Source organism: Dendronephthya gigantea, unplaced genomic scaffold (genome assembly GCF_004324835.1).
Source record: "Dendronephthya gigantea isolate DGI-Jeju-01 unplaced genomic scaffold, DenGig_1.0 000019F, whole genome shotgun sequence".
In the NCBI taxonomy this organism is placed as follows: domain Eukaryota; kingdom Metazoa; phylum Cnidaria; class Anthozoa; order Malacalcyonacea; family Nephtheidae; genus Dendronephthya; species Dendronephthya gigantea.
In genome coordinates this window covers 1,525,604-1,546,417 of record NW_021163029.1, presented here as the reverse complement: position 1 = coordinate 1,546,417, position 20,814 = coordinate 1,525,604, and the positions used below count along the sequence as shown (strand labels likewise).

Below are 20,814 nucleotides of genomic sequence, written 5' to 3'. Positions count from 1 at the left end.
GCCATCTTCTGATAGAGTGCAAGCTGGGTTAAGGTGTTGCAGTAAGAAATAAGGGTGGGGTGGCAAAGATTGACACGGTTGAGGAACCAGTATTGCTCCTATCAGTCTTCAAAGGTCCTCGGAGAACTACATCTCCCCATCAGGTGAGTACCCACCGGGGAAATTTAATTTCTCCTTCGTACCTTCTCCGACTGATACTTACAATATACTGGTGCAGATTTCAAAGCCTTACTGTAAGGCCTCGGATACTAAACCGACAATCAATGCAAAACAGAAATGTACTTTTAATTTTCAACAACTATGTCCGTTGAAGCTGTTGCTCACTACCTCGTAACTCCGCTGTACGTCGGATATACTGTTCCAGGCATTTTACGACGCAAATTCGTGGATCATCTAAATAAGCGTGAAAGGATAACTCCCTTCCTGAATGGTTTGACCGAGTGTTTTTTATATGCTGGGCCAAAATAAATGTCCAACAGTCACGTTTTTGGAAAACATTTTCCAGATTTAATGCAATCAGTGTGCTGTTGATGTAAAGGCTAGTAGCATGGATAATCAGTTTCATGGAGAAATTGGTAAGTGATAGCTGCTCAACCGATCCCAGGTTTTGTAGAAAAGCGATTACTTTCCCCACTGGCCATGTGGTTGATATTTTTGGATTTGGCGGCTGAAGCTCAAAAATTTCTTTCATGAGCCTTGACACTACCGGTAGACTCCCCACAGGTTTCCCATCCACTAGGTCATGAAATTGTGATATACACGACTTGTAGATCCCGATTGTTCGGTACGCCAACTTTCGTTCTTTGAACTGGACTGTGAGAAACTCCAGAATGACATTTACAAATCCTGAAAAGGGACATTTCGACCTTCCGGCGTTCATTTGTCGCTACTCGGCATGGGCAGACACGTTCTGAATTCCTGGCAAGTGCTGTTCCACTAAGATTATGTTCTTCGCCTGGCACAATACCCAAATGCCCAACGCTAATCTGATTAGATTGTTCGATCTGGTACCTTCCCGTTTTGTTTACGTAAGCCACTGCTGTCGTGTTGTCCATCTGTAACAAGATAAGATTCGCTTTCCCGAGAGGCATATAAGTCCGTATTCAGGTACGATTGGATGGCCAGGTAGGCTCTCTTCAGTTCTAGAATATTGATGTGCAACCGCTGTTCGTCGTTGCTCCAGTATCTCCCTTGCCTTAATTCCTCGCTGGAAAGAGGGGCAAATCAACTACATTGCAGAAAACTGTTATTAACGATCACATGTCTCGGATTCTCTCCGCATGATAGCAGAACAACTAAATAATATTTATCAACATGGTCCTACTTTGGCATAACGGACATAATTTCGTCCAATCAGTATTATTAGTACTGCATGACATTGAATAATCTAAACAAGCTGAAGAGATCAAAAGCAACTAGTTTAGATAAAAGCCCAGCACGGTCGCTAAAGATTGCCTCGACAATCATAGCTCCATCTTTGACCAATATTTTCAATCTGTCAATACAGAACGGGAATCTTTGTAGCTGATTGGAAGATTGAACGAGTAACACTCATTTACAAATCAGACGATAGACGTACATGTGAAAAATCGACCAATTTCTATTCTATCTGTAGTAAGTAAGATCTTTGAGAAAACAGTATTTGAACAACTATATATTATTAAGATAAAATCTTTAGTCTCGTATCAATCAGGTTTTCGACCAAAACATTCTACGTTGTCTCTATTGATTCAAATATGTGATCATTGGTTGGAAAACCTTGATAACGGTGAGCTGGGATTGTATTCATAGATATTAAGAAAGCTTGACCCAATAAATCACCCAATCTATAATTTTCTATTGACCAAAATGAAGAGCAATTTGGAATGGTTCGATCTTATTTATTTAGACGAAAACAAGTAGCCTAACAAATGTCATATCCCACCTAAGGAAATAGTATGTGCGTTCCCCAGGGATTGATCTATGGGACCTTTACAATTTTGTTATATATTAATGATTTGCCTGACTGTCTTGAGGCTACTACACCCAGGTTATATGCTGACGATACCGAAATATATGCATCGTCGAGAAACTTTAATGAACTAGTAAGTAAACTTAATCAGGAACTTAAGAACATATGCAAATGGCTCTCCAATAATAAATTACAACACCAAATTGACAAGTGATGCACAACGGTGCATGATGCATAGATGGTTAATAATCTATTACTCGCTTCTCCTCCTTCAGGTGTTTGGGGGTTCAACTTGACGAGAAGCTAAATTGGAAAAACATATTGAGCACATTTGTGCCAAGATTGGATCCGAAATCGGAGTAATGAGGAGAGCTAAAACATTCGTAATGAAAGAAACTTTATTGATTAATTATAATTCAATAATACTACCGTATTTTGATTATTGTTCGCCACTGTGGGATAAATGTAGCAGTGTGTTTAGAGATAAACACCAAAAGCTTCAAAACAGAGCTGCATGCGCAAGAGTTATTTCAGGGGCATCTTATGAAACTCGTTCCTCTGATATCCTCCAGGCTCTGTCTTGGAAAAATATTGAAGAAAGACATAAGAAAACTATTCTAATGTTTCAAGTAATAAATAACCACACTGCTTCCAACATTAGGGCGTCCTTTATTCGAATGAATGATATTCAAAATAACTATCAATTACGAAATAGGAAAACTGGTTTGATCATCCTTAAAGTATAGCCGAGCAGTAACATGCAATTCGCTCTCTACAGATGCAGAGCTATTAACTACTTTAAGTGCTTTTAGAAGGCATCTTGAAGCCTAGTTTAATCAATACATAGAGACCTTCCAAGATACCTTCTATTCAAAGTTTTTTTTTATAAATATGTTTTATTCTTTTGGCGCTTCTCAGGAAGAACATCAATTTAATGGTGATGAGAAATGCGTCATTAAATAAATTGTTTGTGTATGTGTGCATGCGTGGAGGACTGGAGGTTATAACTGGTATAGCCAGTCAACCTACGAACCTCGATCGACTGAGCTTGGTTAAATTTCTTCATTTCTTGAAGTATTCCGTGTTTGGTGGTGAAATATTTCATTCCAGCCAAATACTAGTACGAGTGTAACGCAAAAAACAGTGTTTGCTTTTATTTTCTAACTTCCATGTGCCCGCAAACTCGTATAAGGAGTCATCCTCAAGAGATTATATATTTTCACCGGATATAGTAGCTTATAGTAGTTACTAGACCTAAAGTAAAGAAAAAAGGAACTAAATAGGGCGTAGAACTTCGATAAGCTTTCGTACAAAGACTGACATTCTTTTAGTCAATGGAAACTGAATTATTATTTGATACCGAAAAACTGTTTTTACATCCAGTTTATACCAGTTGGTATGGAAACAGCTGAAGTGCAGTAAGTGTTTGCGAAAGTCGTAGTGTACTTAGAAATCATGCCCACTTATGGAATAAACTGAGCCTTTTTAAAATACATTTTCCCAAGCAATGGGTAAACATTTAGGAATCTGCTTATAAGGCTAAGCCAATTTTCGTGAGTGTGGTTGACTATTGCTTGGTGCATGTGCATGTACCTACCAAAGTATTTTGAAAACTCTTGTTTAGTAGATTAACAAAAGAAGTTGGGTTTGTGGTCAAAAAGTGCCACTAATTACTAATTAATTTTAGGTCAACTGTTTTTAACACAAGACAACACAGTGGTAATTGCATGAAACGATTGAAAAGGTAAAGGAAAAGGTTTATTGCTTTAGATTAGGGAGTATATATATACCCGACACTATTGACAAGATTCAAAACCTTCGGTGACTTAAATGGGTGCGTAAAAGATTTTCATGATTTAAGCACACTTAAAAATTATTTTCAAGCACAAAGGCAATATAACATCATCCACTTTGCCCTATTCGTTCACAAGAGTCCTGCGACTCACGTGTTCTCGAGCATGCGCGGCATGCGCGCTTCATATTAAGTTCACATCGACTCAAGCTCTAATAGCGTTCCCAAATCCTCGTAAGGAATTTTTGCTTTCTCTGTCGACATTATTAATTTTCTCCTTTATCACTTCCGTTTCAACTACGAACCCTATAGGAGGTGCAGGCGGTTTCCGAGACTGGTGAGCTCTGTTTTCTGGGCAAATTAAAGGCATGCAACTGCAATGAACAATGACACTTTTTGGATAAAATAATGGCAATGTGCCAGAGCACATGCCGATTTAATTCAACCAAAAGTAACAAATTATAGCTAATTGTTACAATGTTCGTATTTTAGTACAGCACAGAAAAGGTGGGGTGAAAAAACGCCCACGCCAGCATAATTACATAGACTGAATTATCGTAGCTCACAACCCAGAGAAAGCGAAGGAGGGTCGGGTGAAAACTTCCGAAATTGCTTTGACGAGATGAAATATAAAATGACCTTGAACCTTTCGGATCTCTTTATATAGGTATGCTGACTGTGCACGTGAAACATGCTCCATGCACGTGAGGGGAATATTACTTAACTGTAGCAAAGTGCGAATAGCCTTGAACTTTCTCATTCCGCTAGGAATAAATCAGGAGAGCACGTTTTCCAAAACGTAACAAAGTTTCCCTGTACTCAAATTTATAGATAGGCCAGTTTACAAACGAGTTTCCCTCCATTGCTCTACGCGTGCGCTACCGTATATAGCTTTATGATATAACATTTATAGTACGCGCGTGCTGGTTGGTCGAGAAGCGTGTTTCTGTAACTGTATAGAAACACGGGAATTTTCCCGCCGAACTTGTCAAGCGAAGTTATGTAATGAGAATTTGTAATTGAATCGAATTATAATATTTGTACAAAATCTTTTTATTGAGTTATATTATAAAAGAAATAGAAAACATTTTTTCCTGTGTTTCTATACAGTTATAGAAACACTTGTGGGAGTTTGGGAGAACTCGAAATAACGTGGAAAAACTCGCCCTACGGGCTCGTTTTCCCACGGATTATTTCTCGTTCCCCCAAACTCCCACGCGTGTTTTTATAACTGAATAGAAACACGGAAAATGTTTTCTATTTCTTAAATAACGTTATCTACAAACTACAAATAAACTAAGAATAATACACGCAAGCAATAAACTCCTATTGTAACTAGTTTCGCATTTTATACTATCTCATCTTTGACGCCACGTCTCACACTAATAAAATATTCATGTGTTTGCAAGACGTATAAGTAAAATTTTGAAGAATAATAATGTAGGTTGGCTCAATAAAGAGAGAAAAATGTTCAATTTCTTTTTGCAAAGTGAAAATACTGCAGTAAGGTATTTAACTGATACAAATGGGTACAGTATTCGGTAAAAAATGTTCATGTTTCGTGCACTGTAAACACGCCAAGATTCTTGTACAGATACTTATATATGTCTACCAACATTTATAGTTATGCTGATGAAGGGTATGAAAAATTATCATTTATTATTTCTTCGTGCAGAATTATCTCCTGGATTTTTGTGAGTGCACGTTATAACTTGGTAAAGATGTCAGTCAACACATAATTTTTACCAGGATCTCGCCCAGCTTATATTAGGTAATAGGGCTAGAAATGTTCAATACGAATCAGTCATTCTTGATTAGTAAATTTAATTAAGGCAATGATAATGGCTCTCTTGTGGTGTTTGATTGATGCACGATGCTGGTTATAATTTTATAGAGTGAGTGTTATGAACTTACTGTTAAGCACTATTCCTGTCAGTAACTTGTCAAACAGTTTTAGATAAGTTCCAATATACCCAGGGAGTAGCGTGGCAGCGTCTTCAAACAACTTCACCGCATTAAATTGGTAGAACAATTGTCGAGAAGTTTTTTTGTCAGATTTTTTCTATTTAGGTTGTTGTTATGCAACATTTGATGCAAAGTTTCGAATAAACGTTAAAGGAGTAAGAATTTGGACAGCAAAGTGAAGTGATGCTTCAAAAAACAAAAATCATATGACGATGTCACGTGTGTGTCTTTATACCACAAATATTACATCATACAATGAAACAAGAGAGGGCTAGACTTCCATAAGCAATATACTTCGGAAAAAGGTGTGGGGTTTGAGAGGTTCTAGATGGAACATAAATTAATCATCCATATATTTTACTTCCTTTTGGGTATATTCATGATGCAATGCTTTCTCTAGCCTATTTTTGACTATCCCGATTAGGTTAGCTTAGGAATAAAGAACTGTTTTAAGAGATTTGTAAAATTTGTTATTAATTTTACTCTTATGTCTATAGAGAAAGTGTATTTTGAATCAGAAAAAAAGGGGTGCTTCTGTTGACATCTTGAGATTTACACAGGGGTGATCGTAATGAGGTCATAAACCATGAAACTCAACGTTTCGTCAAATTCAAAAGGGTTTTCTAATCATCCTGAGGAACATGTTAACAAAATCTAACTTCGAAGTTTCGGGCAATGGTTTTCTCGAAGTTACCAAAAAGATCGATTTGTATTCAAATTAAAGCACGTCGTGTTAAAAAAACCAACAGCGGCAGGTTGCACAAAAACTGGGTAGCGCTATCCATCGCAGAGGGGTTTTCAAACGCTCTAAAATTGCCCGTTGTTCTGTGTGACCTTGATTAAACCCTAGTATTCTTACACCGGGTGCTCGTCTTTCCATAATCTGCAATTTCACTGTTTTTTAACTTGTGAAACATGTAAAACGATTGAAAGTCAATAATTTGTTAACCATGCATATGGCTAGTTACGAATTCTATAATTATTATATACTTATTGAGTAATACGTGTGATAGTTGGAGTGTACATGATAATGTTGAATGAATTGGTAATCGTCACTCCTGAGAATCTTTTCTTCCTCAAACGATCTTTGCATATTATGATGAAATTAATTTGTTTTGGAATAGTACAGTTTTGTCTCCTCTAAAAATCATATAATAAATCAAACTGTTAATCACTCGTTGCTCTAATTAAGACCTACTCACATAGACCTATAGCTGGGCTGGTTTCTCCGGCACAATCAACCTTTTTTAAACAGAACGTTTCCGGAGAAAACGCTCCTTCACATTATTTGAAAATCACTTATATTGAAATAATGTTGGATTCGTTTTATTTTAACGCCTGTCATTGCTAACGTTCACTGTAGGCCCTTCTTAAGTCACAAGGAGAATTTTTTTAAGTCACAAGGAGAATTTTTCTTTGCAACAAATTTGTTCTTTCCAAAGTGGGCTAGTCGGGTTGACGTATGTTAGCAGGCTAGTCCAGTTTGCTGGACAATAATGTACTTATTACCACTACTTTCTTCACATGGAAATCATCAGGGAAATCGACACATTTGTGTAATGTTTTCTCGTGTGCCTAAAACGGAAATTGTAATAACGTGCTTGTACGATATTGCCTGGTTTTCAATGATACGGAAGTGAAAGTAATGGCTTTTGATATTGAAGAGCTGGAATATTACAAAGACGTAAGTGAATATGGCACTAAATGCTGATAAGCAGGAATTAGTGCTAAGTGCTTTATAAATTAGCATAAGCAGCGGGTATAAAACCTTCGCTTGATAACCAATTTGATCAGAAGTGAGAAAAGAAGAAAACGAGAAAAGTCAGAAGACAGTGAACAAGAATAAATTGTTACTAAAAATTACTAAATAAATTACTAAAGTGTTAGACTCTAGCTATAGAACGAATATCCGACGAAAAACGCTAAAATACAGAGACAACCAAGAAGACCCAAGGACGTTCCTAAACCTCAAAAATAAGCCAGCTATATTGCTCTTGGACTTGATATGGTTCGCAAATAATATTCGCACTTAAATGTTTGAAATCGTTTGTAGATAATGATGAAAATGCCTTGGAAGAAGACGATGAAGACAACGACGACGAAGAGTATGTTTCAGTCTAAATTCCTTGTTACACACAGTTCATCTTTGCTTTGGGTTTGTTGCACGACAGGGATATCTTGTTGGTGCAAAGGGGCAGGCCAGAGGTAGAAAATTTCGATTAATAGTCAGTTTTTCTAAATCTAAATTTCTAACTGAATCTGTGCCCGATTTTTTTAGAGACGAAGTTCAAGCAGATCCTTCGGCTTACCGAGGATATGGCAGACGCAGACGTCGCAGACGCAGGGGTGGTTACGGTGGAGGTAGACGTAGACGTAGACGTCGCAGACATTATGGATAAATATGCTACATGATTTCAAGTATGCTTTAGCCTAGTTTATAAAGCCTCATTGTTTTTAGAACACCATGAGTGATCATATAATTATAGGCGTAAAAATAGAGCTTTGTTTGTCAGAATAAAATACAAGGGATTCTCAATCCTTGTAAAAACTATGCTTGTGATTCGTAATTGCCGAGGAATTTATGTGCCTTAATGAATATCTGTTAGTTTGGCTTTGGATTTCAACCCACACGAAGTTAAATGTTGCATTTTCTTTTTTGTTCAGGATAAAGGACTGGACCCACTGACATAAATGGACAACATAATTCACAACTTTAATTGCAAGCATCTTTGACAACGTGTAACCTGTGGATCTAGAATCAATAAAAATAATGCATTGCAGATATTTGCGTTCGTGTTTTTCTGTGTGTGTGAACATCTGTATTAACCAGGGAACAGCGTTCCTAGTTTGTAGGTAGAAATGCCTGGGGTGCGAAGGTGCCTTCATTTCTGGCTTGTATATCAATTATTTAATATGGCTTTGGCGATGGTTTGTTCACAGAATTCACAGCCGCGTGTTACATTGCTAGCTTATGAGACCGGTCTCAGGCCTAGATTTGAAATTGAAATCTTTGTATGATAATTGGACTTTGGCAGGGCTTAGCTTTCCCGCTTTGGTCTGGAATTTCAGGCAATCTCACGCTTTAGAGTTTAGAATGACGTCAAGTCAATGACACAAAAGCCAGGACTCCGCGGTTAGGGTAGTACTATATGTATATTAACAAGACGCCTGTTCTGGCGTTAACTCCGGCCATGCTCCGGCGCACGTGCCAGTCTTCAATATACAGGGTGTCCCAAAAAAAACGAAAACTATTGAAGTCACTCATTGTTAAAATTTGAATGCCGTGTTCACGCGGGGATTTAAGGCAACTTATAAAATGCTAAATGCTTTGTGTTGCCAGAGAAAGGGGACATGTCAAAGGTCATGGTCCTTGAGATATGCACATTTAAATATTGTTATCCATATTTGTAAAGTGTAAATATTGTTAATAAATATCATTTTTGCAAACAAGCAAATTTTACTGCATCATAAGCATGCATAAAAATGAGTATGGTAAACATTTATACACCTGTGGATCCCAACAGAGTGCTTAGGCATTCAAACTCTAACAATTGTATTGTTATGGGACTATGGGTGATTTCAATAGTTTTCGGTTTTTTTGGGACACCCTGTAGAGCTTCTGAACATAAACAATACAGTTCATATTCGCATTTAGATACCTTGCGAACCTATAAATGTTCGATCGCGAAATTCAGAAGCACATCGTACTTTAAAAAGTATAGAAGTTCAATTGTTCAAAAATGTAAATAAACCGCATGATACATTCGCTTTGTCTTACACTTTGCCTTTGGAATTCGCGCTTATATAGTTATATTAAATCTTCAATCCTGTGCAAACTACGACGTGTCAACGCGCCCATCACGACCACATCATCTTGTTAAACGGCGAAATAGCAGTGATATTAAAATAGGACCAGAATCAACATGTATTAATATATTCTTATATACCCTAGTTCAATCTAAACTTAATCGAACAGCATGAAAACAACGGTTTATTCGTTCCTCTTGGAGGAACTCCCGTATCATGCGAGCGAAATCGAATCGCGCGTCGGAAAATTAGCCAAAGCTGTACACCACAACTCTTGGAAGATAAGACTGGGATCAAATACTAGAATGTTTCGCGCCATTTCAGACTTGCGACGACGAAAAATAAAAAAAAACAACAACAACAAAACAAAACCGAGGCGAATTTTCAACTTCGTCGCTGACGCCGGAGTAAAAATATATTGCTTTGACTTCATTACCAAACAAATATGCTAAATAGCTACTAATACTAAAAGCAGTAATGAGCGGCATGGCAGCCAGGGAAGGGGGAGTGAAGGGGGGAAATATTTAAAATTATTGCGCCAAACGCCAAAAGATTTGATTTTACGGAGATATAAATATTTTTAAAAAATTCTGACGTTCAGTTTTTTTTCTTTATATCGCCACAAATTTAGTTCCTTCCAGCTTCAAGTGGTAAAGCCGTGTTACTGATTTGTTGCCTGGGAAACAACCTCATCTTTGTTCTTTCTTTATTCGTGTGCGTGATATTAAAAAAAAATACATTTTCATTCTTTCCATTATAATCTAAAGGACTTTTAGCAGAGGGCAATAATTTGAGCAAGCTAGCATGCAATTGCACTCGATCGCTATACACTTATCATACTTATACAACTTTCACGACTTCATCTGAAATTCTCCACTCTCAAGTACATCTCGCCTAATTTTTAAAAGGCAAAGTCTTTTGAAATCGTGGAGTAATAAACAATGGTCCTTCGTTTTAATGCAAGATATATCCCAGTATTTTTAAAGCATTTTGGATTTTTGTGGACTGCAAGGCTACAAGACCCTTTCAGCAAATTCATCACACTCATTTGCAAGTTTGTTGACCTACTTTCTACAAGATCATCCTCTATAAGATTTCATAACCTGCGTAATCCTGTATACTTTATCATAAACTACAGTATATTATATATTTTTACCGGATGTATTAGATTAGTACCAAATCAAATCAATCAACAAAGAATAACTCACGACCAAAAATTTTTCGTGGAAACACTCTTTTCAGTTACAGGAAACTGAATCACTTATCCGGCACTGATAGCAAAGAACATCTTACAGTTTATATGAAGGCAATTAGCAAAACGATACAGTTGAAGTAAAGGGGAAATCGTAGTGTAGTAAAATCATTGCCAAGTCTCCTTTCAACAATTTCTTACGTGTAATTAAAATTCTCTAACAATTTTTTTGACTATTCGCGCGACTCAACTTTAGCAACGAATTTATTTTGAATAAATTAATCAATGATGATCTGATCATTCAATCAAGCATAAAAAAATTGGCTACAGGAGAATTTTGCTCCTAGATCGGCAAAAGTATTTAAAAATTAATTGCTATATAGATCGCTGTATTTAGCTTCGGGAAGGCTACACACGCATGTCTGCATGGTATACTGTTTGGGAAAAGGGATTCCGAATGCAACACATAACTGATCAAGAAACTTTCACAAAGTTTGGTTTGTGAAGAATTAGAAGTTCGTAACCCTTGATGTTTTTCACTAACAGGTTTATAATTTAACTTCCGGTTTTCGTAAGTTGTGCCGGTAAAATGCAGATATTTGATGAGCTCACGCGACTTTAAACTTTTGTTTTCGTTCACGATCGAGTAACGATATTATGCAGTTTGTTTAGTGAACTAACATCAGGAAAATGTCTTGGTTAATTTATCGCTGGCTATATCTCTATGGTTTGTCAATGTTGGCATTTGAAGGTAAATGTTTTATAATTCCTTTGCGCTAGGCATCTAGGATGCTGTAAAATGCAAATACAAGGACAGAATGTTTCAAAAAAATGAAATGCATGGAATAACGGACTTCTGGACTTCTCATGACTTAGACTCCTGAGGCCGATTGTATATATCAAGCCCGTTTAGCTTAAACGGTGGTAAAGTGAAAATTAAATAACACTTTTAGTCTCTTACAACTCTCTTGAATGAGTCAACTTGAATATTATGCACTGAATATGTAGTTGTAAACAGTATCTTTGTATTAAGGTTAAAAACATTTAGTTTGTTTGCGGAATAAAACGATAGACTTGCTTTCTATTTTGAACTTATCCACCGTTTAAGCTAAACGGGCTTGATACAACCAGCCCCAGCTAGGATATTATTGAATTCACAATTATTTATCCTTCACGCGGTAAGAAAGAGCGGTTTCTCAAATGGTATACATTTTTTATTTCATACCAGCAAGAAGTGGTCAAATACTTAACTTTTTTACTTTTTAATAAAATACAAACTTGTCCAAAAGAAAACAAGACGAAGAAGATTTGAATTCATTAGGAGATTGATACATGCGTGCATGCGCCATTCAGGGTCGAATGTCCACTCATTTCCCAGTGATGGAAAAATGGATGGTTATTGATTGGTAGATTAGGTATTGAATGAAGCTTAAGAACTCGTCCTCCTTGCTATGCAGGAACTAAATCGTATTTTTTGAGACACCTTGTAGGTTACTGAAGATGGTGCGATTAAAGGTATCTCAAATTCTAAAGAAAAATGGGCAAAATTTTGTAAACTTCACATTAAATCTTGGGTGTAAAAATCGATAGCATTACAACATAAACAGCATTTCATATTGCTGGTTTTACCTTTCGCTATACGGCTCTTTTAGCGAAGAGCCATTCTACACTTTGCTTTTGTTGTACAGCCTTCCTTCTTCCTCTTTAGACCTTAACTGACATACAGGGAAGGGTTTCCGGTTTTGCAAGCCCTTATCATAAACTAGCTACGTTTTATAATCGCACGTTTGGTAGTTTTGGCAGTGATTATCAACCAAGCTTGTTAAAAATATTTGATCAGTCGAGATTTGTTAGGCCAGTCTTATGAAGCCGTTTGTTTGTTATTAATTGTTATGTTTATCGTGCTTTTCTTCGGCTGTTACGTCACAAAAGCAGATTTTCAAAGCCCGCTATGCCAAGAAGATATAAAATGCCAAATCCAGCCGAATGCCAAATCCAGCCGACGCACGCTATTTCGTTTTTCGCTTACGAATATCTTCATCCGGCCGCTTCAAATATTATGAAGTAACATGGTTTGTATGCAAAGCAATATGTGAAGTATCATGTCATGATTATCATTCTAGAAAATCCAATGTATTAATCGATGTATGAATTGAATGAGGTTTTACTATAGTATAACTTCTTAGTATTTTGTTGACAAGCTTCGTCTTAACCTACACGTTTTAAATTAACATATAAACGCCTGATTTCCATTTAATCAGGCATCACCAAACTCAAACCAAAGATCATGACGTCATGAGCCGCCTTAACAAAACTGAGTTATCATTCGTCTGGAGTAATTTGTCCCCGTTCTTTCTGCTAATAATATATAAAGGAACTAGCTTACTTTATACCTATAGTTTAAATAATGGTGTTATTATGACATCGAAACATCGACCTATCGACCTGTATAAGCTTTGTATCGCTGACTTTTTCTATTAAGACAGATTTTTTCTATTAAGAGGACTTTTATTAATTACTTTTTCTATTTTACTTTTAAGCATGTCAAAGTTTCTTTCTGCGACACACTACATCTGGGAAGTGCATAACAAGATTGGAGGAACTTGTCCAAGATGAACATACATGCTCGCTTCCTTTCTTGGTTGAGATGACGGACAATTGCTTAGACGATGAAGCACAGTTCTGGTACAAGGACACAGAAATATTGTGGCATATCGAGACGGGGGGAGCGTTGCACTCTACTTCAGCGAGTTCATTTAGGAATCGCGTAGCGATATGTGTAGGCATATTAAGAAGAGCAAAGTGGACTCAAACTAGAACTAGACAAAATTTCAAACAAACAGACGCTGGATCGTTAAATTTTTACAATGATGGAGTATGTGCAGAGCCTGCAACAACCGAAACTTATGTGGTAAGAAGGACTTATTGCGACAGATCTAACCAGGCGTTTACTTTTGGTAAGTAGATAATCCTAGGTAACTTGACTGAGCTCTTCCAGTTCCAAGGATACTGTATAAACGGGATATGCTGTTATACAGGATGAATAAAACAGTAAACAATTATTTATAAATCGGCCTATTAATAAAACATTAGACATAGAAAAAAAACATAAAATATGGGTTCATTTACGAATTCTGAAAATTCTAACACTAAAATCTTCCCGCAAATCCTTACGCAACAACATGTCGGCTCAAAACACAATTCATATACATAAGGTGCACGTTTGGGAAATGTCAAAACTTGCATTAAGACTTGGCGTTTCCTAGTATTAAGACTTAGGACATTTCCCAAGCTTGATTCATGTTACAAATGTTAATGTCAAATGTTAGTTCACGTTCATGTTGCTTAATTTATTCTTGCTTCATGATAAGTATGGTTATGTGGGTTTCATTTTAGGCTCAGTGACACGGTATGGTAGCAAAATGAAAGATGTTAATTGTTCTCCAATACAACGAATAGTGGTTCACAAAGCATATTATGGCAACTTTAACAATAGCGGTATATTTGACGGCAGAGCCATCAGTGATGCACAATGTACGGCAGTGACAAGTTGTAAGATGAAATCTCTTTGTGGTGGAAAAAGATCTTGTGAACGAACCATTGGCAGAAACTTGGTATTACCACACCTCTGTTCTAACAATAGGAAAGAACTTTATACAGAGTACACTTGTGTGGACAACTATACTGACCCCATAACAACAGGTATTGTGTGCAACTGTAATGTCATCTCATTTCTGTGCCAGTATAATCGAAACACTAATATGATTTTCGTGCATGCGTAAAACTCGGTAATCGAAATATAAATAGAGAATTTAATACATGGATCGAAAATATGGAATTTAGTTCGAGTGTTGAGAATAGCAAACGCCGGAGTGAGCGCAGCGAACGAGTGAGATATCATTCTTAACACGAGAAATAAATTCTATATTTCCAAGCATCCATGCATTTTTGTTTTTTTATATAGTAAAAAACTGGTCCCCCGGGGCGCGTATACCTAATACCAGATCGGCGGATCAAACACGATATTCGCACATGTGTTAATATTATCGATTATAATATAATATTATCGCTTTTCAAAGTGGCGGGTTCGCCAATAAAACACTGCATATTATATACTAAAGTTTGTTTTTCTATACAAAATATATGTTCACATGCCTTAAAGGTGTGTTTTGATGCGTATAATGTAAGCAAATGCTTTGCAACAAACGTTTTTAATGCAAACTAAACGCTATAATCTTCCTTAATTAAGGCGTGGTTTGTGTGTTTGTCAGGTTCTGTTTACTTTTCTCATTAAAGATGGCCGTGAAAAAACCGTTCTCTAGTTTTTACCACCGAATAATTTCCATTTATTTCCGACAAGTTTGGAGCAACGAAACAAATAATCTATATTTCAGCATGTGCATTTTCTCAAAACACTGGTTCATTTGCGGAAATGACCTAATACACTAACCTCAAATATGCTTCAGTAATCAGTATAACCGATATATCTTGTTTTAGCGCCCAAAATAAGATTAACAGGCGGTGGAGAAGGCTACCTTCTTGTTCACCGAATAACATTTTGGGAAAGAGTGTATGACGAAAACTGGGATGAAAACCGTGAGAGAGGGTTATGTCAACATTTGGGATTTGAAGGCAAACGCGGCAATGGAATTAAATTTGGTGCAGCCCTTGTTAACGAGAATGTCTTGGCTGGGGACTTGGTTTGTTACAAAACTCAGTCCGGAAGATCAACATGTTGTGTTTATCTTCAACCAAAAACGGCGACCTCAACTGATGAATTATCACACGTTGAATGTAAGTATAACTCGCCTATATTCATATCGTGTTGATATGCCTTAAACTATTCCTTCTGTACGGGACGCCTTTTAACGCCTTAAGATTGGTGAATCATATAATTGAGTCATGTTATTTATCTTTCCGCAGGTCAGATTTGTGATAATCGGTTACTAGGCGACGAAAAAATTGGCAGAGGAGGTAATAATAATTTTCGTAATGCAAGATTTTCTGGGGGTGGCTGGTGTTCCTCGACATCAAGTTCCTATCTTTCGATCGACCTTCAAAAGGAATATCACATAACACGAATTTTAGTAATGGGTAATAGAGATCAAACAAAATGGAGTCGATCATATTCACTTAAATACAGTCATGATGAAAGATTGGTGGATGGCAGTGGTGCAGTACAAGTATGTAGTTAAAACGGATATCTGATTTTTATAAAAAAAGGTCTGTAGAGCTGGCAATCAGAGTCGTGTATTTCTGAGTTGCATGGCTTCGATTTAACTAAAATGCATTATGTATTGCAGCTCTGGTTTTGCATTTAAACCACTGTTCGTGAGACCCTGTTACGTTCTTTTCCACTCATCGCAAAATTAACTCACAAGCTTGCTACGAGTGTTTACATGCATCTAATCAGTAATAAAAACTGTCAAGCATTGTGATTGGACGAAATTAATCGCAACGAGCTTGCGAGTCAGTGAGAGTCTTTAAGCCGGTTTTCCACGAGGCGGAATTTTTCGACCGAACGTAATTTTCTAATTGTGAGAATTCGACCATAGCGGATTCTCTTTACCAGTCACAATTGTAAAGAACATCGAGCGAAAAATTAAGCCAAGTTGCTCTGAATGAAAAAATACTTCAATCACTATTTTTACCCAGACCTTACATTTCCTGTCCCTCCAAAAGTCTCAGTCCAAACAGGCCATAGATGCTTTGATGTTTGCGACTAGACCCAGTACCCGGCTCGATTGGGAAATGGCTAATAGAATAAGCCAATCGTATAAAACATTTCGTTTAATTCTCAAGTTCTTTCTATATTTTTTGAGAAAAAATATTCAGAATCAATTAAGGAGACATGTAGGTTTGCATCCCTTGAAATTTTGAAAACAGAAAAATGGTGATTTTGGAAGACCACCTTAAGAGATATAAATTTGGCAACTACGAAACTTTTGTATTTATTAAACTTCTTGGACGTTTTTCACCCTTATATTTAAAGACTCGTCACTAAATTACATCTCTTAAAAATGGAATTGCATTGCAAGTGACAAAAAAAATTGCACCGTATAACAAGGCCTTTATTGTCACATGTAGTGCTAGTTAACCCCCCGTGGCAAAACCGTTGCTTTCAATTTCTAAATTCTACAAATTTCCCAAATCCCTAAATTTGTAAATTTTTACGAACTTGTATCGGCGTATAATAAAAAATGATTACACATCCGGATTTTTATAAGATTACAGGTAACCAGAACGGCTTTAGAGCATCGACGACAAACGTCAACATTTACAATGTGAGATTTATGAAGATCCAATCAACTGACGCCACAGACTTTTGTATTCGAATAGAACTGTGTGGAACAGGTGAGTGCATGGCGGTATGTTAAAATCAGATAACCATGGATGTGTTGCTTGAGGCTTGTTCGTAAGCGCACAGATGAGGCACACCAGAATTATTTCAGCATTTTTTGCTAAAATCAGTGATAAGTCGGGTAATTCGTACTCGTGAGTCGGGTAACTTCTTCCGAAATCATTTGCAAGCTAACTCCGTGCACTCACGCCCATGATACCCAATATCAATGTGTTTTATCCAGAAGATGGTTTTCAATGCAGCTGTCTAAATTTACAAGTTTTTTTAGAAAGTAAATCACATTAGCCACCCTTGCTACAGCAACAGACACGTTAAAAATAGTGAAATAGACATTCTTCCATTCATTCCACACGTTAAAAAATTGATAATGAAATAGACTCCCCATTTTTTCCATAAAAATAAGCCTTATCAGCAGAAAAGATCATTTAAAAAATCAGTAGTAGTACGTTAAGCGCCACGGGGTTTGTCAAAAAGAGAAATCTTTATTAATTTAACCATACAGACAGATAACATGCAGAAATGTCTGCAATAGCGTAATTTATTATTTAATCGTGAGTCGCAGCCATGTCAACGTTTTTATACTTCACCGAACATATTGCTTTTACAACCTCGTCCTATGTTCTTTTGTATTTTTAGTTCAAACTCCAGCATCTGTAAAAAATCTTAGCATTACTCCGAAACAATATTCAGCAAATGTTGCGTTGGATATAGAAACACACGACGACGTATCTAGTTATATCACCAAGCTCAATGTATATCTCAATGGTCAAAAACACATGACTGTTACTCGAGAATCTGACAATATTAATGACTTCAATATTACTGGACTCAAGCCATACGTCGTTTATGTTGTTGGAATTGAGACTGAAGATAGTCATTCTCAAAAGAGCATCAGGGTTTCTAAAAAAATTAAAACAAAAGGAGCAGGTATGTTCTAAGTATATATACTCCGGCATCAAACAGACCATATCTTAGCAAAGTATAAATGCCCTCTTAAATTAGGAGACAATAATACCTTCATAAATCTATGTTTCTTTCAAAGATGATCTTAGTGGACCCCCATTAGATGTTTCTGTGAAATCTCAAGGCAAATATACATTGGAAATATCGTGGAAAGCTCCAGATAAAAGCTCCAATGCAAAAACTGAGAAATTACCCACGTTGACTGGATATCAAGTTTGCTTTTATTCCAACCAATCTCCTTCAGAATGCACTGTGCTGAAAAGCTCGAAGGTGCTTTCATTTACGCTAAAAGATCTCCAGCCTTCTACGAAGTACTTTGTGACGGTCTCGGCCAGAAATAGTAAGTTAGTAAAATAACAAATGGAGGTAATTTAAGAAAGGGTAATGTTGGCATGTATGCGCATATAATTCTTATGAAGCAATACCATTTTTTCCAGTGACCTATATTATGGCTAATAATGAATGTTTTCATTCGTGCAATGGTAAGAATATTTTCATGAGGTGAAAGATGGAATGTTCCATCATAGACAATCCAGAAGACATGTCTTCTGGATTGTCTATGGTTCCATTCAACGAAGAGAAGCCGAGATACCAAAAAAGATCAACTTAATGAATGATTTTTTTATTAAGTAAACATATTGCAAATGATACATAGTATATGCACAATTAGAACTTAGTGAAATTTAGTGAAACCAACCGTGCACGGTCAGTAAAATGGAAATTTTTATTTAATTCCACGTGATCAAAAACAACCAATTGAAAGACATTATATTAATAACGTGTTATATAAACTATATTATTTAATTCAGTTTCCATGCAACTATATAATTATTCTGATTTTTATTCATACTGTTATTCTATTTTTAGAACCTGTGAATCCTCTCACAACTTCCTACTACACTCTCACCTTAAACATCGTCAGGCCAGCCCAATATATTCGGTACGTTTTTATGCTATTCATAGAATTAGATGATTTAGAGTTTTCGCTATGAATGCGCAAAAGTGGGACTAGGATATTTAAACAGGCATCGGCTATATACATTACAGCAATTGAGAATGCATGCAGAAAAAGAGAAAACAGCATGAGCTCTTAATCTAAATTTAGACAAGTGATGGTCATCGTTCAAAAAGCCACAGGCAGTCCACCGAGGAGCGAAAATATTAAAACAAGCAAACTCAGACCGTTTCAGACGAATACTCAAGATCCTTATATCACGGCTTATTTGAAAACCGATGAGCTTCCTTCAATGTTTGTGATCGGCGATGGCAAGAGTTATAGTTCGGACACAGAAAACTATTTCAACCAGCATTTAACAGCTAATTCCAGTTATATCGTGTTCATGAGATATTTTGAAAGTCAGGTAAATAACCCAGAGATTAATCTTAACATTTTAATTGATGAAATCAATAAAGCTGCTGTTAAATTAAATCATTGCAATGCAATGAGAAAATATTTCTTGTACACCGAAGTAATGAACAAATATATGAGATTATATACTGGGTATTTCTTATATTTTATATTATCGAGGATTCGTACTACTCCACAGAATGGAGCAGCAGTTTTAAAACAATAGGAAATGCGCCAGGTAAAAAATATCATATTTTTAAATTCAAGTTTATTATTTTACTTTAAAGTTTAGACATCAGTTGTTCATGACTTCATCAACTGCGTGTACCTACATGCAGACAAGATAATCTTTCTTGAAATTTGTTTCTAGTTTGTGCGCACAGTAAGAATTCTGAACTGTTTACCGTGGACAAAACCCGTCTGTATCTTCTTATACCGCTGGTTATTTTGGCCTTATGTTTCCTGCTTTCGATGGGCGTTATCATTTACCAACGTCGTCTTATTCGGAATAACGCAAGAGAAGTCAGCCAGATGAAAAATTTCGGTAGGCATAGAATTTTTGTCAAACTAAACTAAATTGAGTTGATTTCATAGCGATATTCTAATGAGAAAACACAAAACATATGTACAGAATAATTATGATGGAAGCAACCCTGCATGTATCGGGAACTAATAATGCTGCTGCATGCATGTGATACTAAAAATCCTCGAAATTCTAAAAAGAGTTACTGAATCTTGGCAGAATATATTTGAATTTTTTTCCGGAATTTTTTTACTGCCCCAGCCCAGTTACTTAAAAACCCTGCGTGTGGGCCTGTTCATTAGTCGTTTTTATATCTAAAAATGTTAGTAGAAGGAGCCTAGTAGAAGGTAAGTATAAAGAAGAGAGACTAGCTTGGACGTTTTCCTAGATTGGAAATCTCCAATACTGAGTTCGATGAAATGTTTTCCACATTCTGGGCGTGTCAGGGGTGGATCCAGCACTAGTGCACTAATTTGCATGACACAAGAAAACTGCTAAAAATAACCACTTTGTTTGTAATGCAAATTTGTGCACTAGTGCTGGATCCACCCCTGGGCGTGTAGTTCAGTATGCAAGTAGAGGGGAGAGAGGAGAGGGCAAGAGGGAGAGAGAGAGATTAGAACAGCTAGTCTATGAAAAGAGATATTGGGAGCTAGAACGGTATACAACTACAACCATTGTACAAGTTTTACTGTTCGTTTCGTTCCAAAAGGTCGACAAAACAACAAGTACAATCTAGAAGCTCGAAATGATGCAAACATAAATGAAGAGAGGGTGTATGAAACACCAGTTGATGTCACTGGAATTGAGTGAAATGAGGCTGCACTTGAGACAACCCGGGACGAGGTTACATCGACCTACATGGCGTTGAAGGGCAACAAAGAACCAGCAAACGTTTATCAGGCGCTGCAG

At 36.6% G+C, this 20,814-nt stretch overlaps 1 protein-coding gene across 1 annotated transcript in view; it reads left to right on the top strand.

The window, feature by feature from the left end:
- The window catches only part of LOC114521066 (coiled-coil domain-containing protein 96-like), a 36,424-nt gene extending 27,966 nt beyond the window's left edge, over nt 1-8,458 (top strand). The window contains exons 2-4 of the mRNA XM_028541457.1: nt 7,762-7,813; nt 7,987-8,126; nt 8,373-8,458. Coding sequence (XP_028397258.1) covers nt 7,762-7,813; nt 7,987-8,107 — 173 coding nt within the window. The 3' untranslated portion in view covers nt 8,108-8,126; nt 8,373-8,458. The remainder of the gene's footprint in view (nt 1-7,761; nt 7,814-7,986; nt 8,127-8,372) is intronic.
- Nucleotides 8,459-20,814: the final 12,356 nt, after the last annotated feature.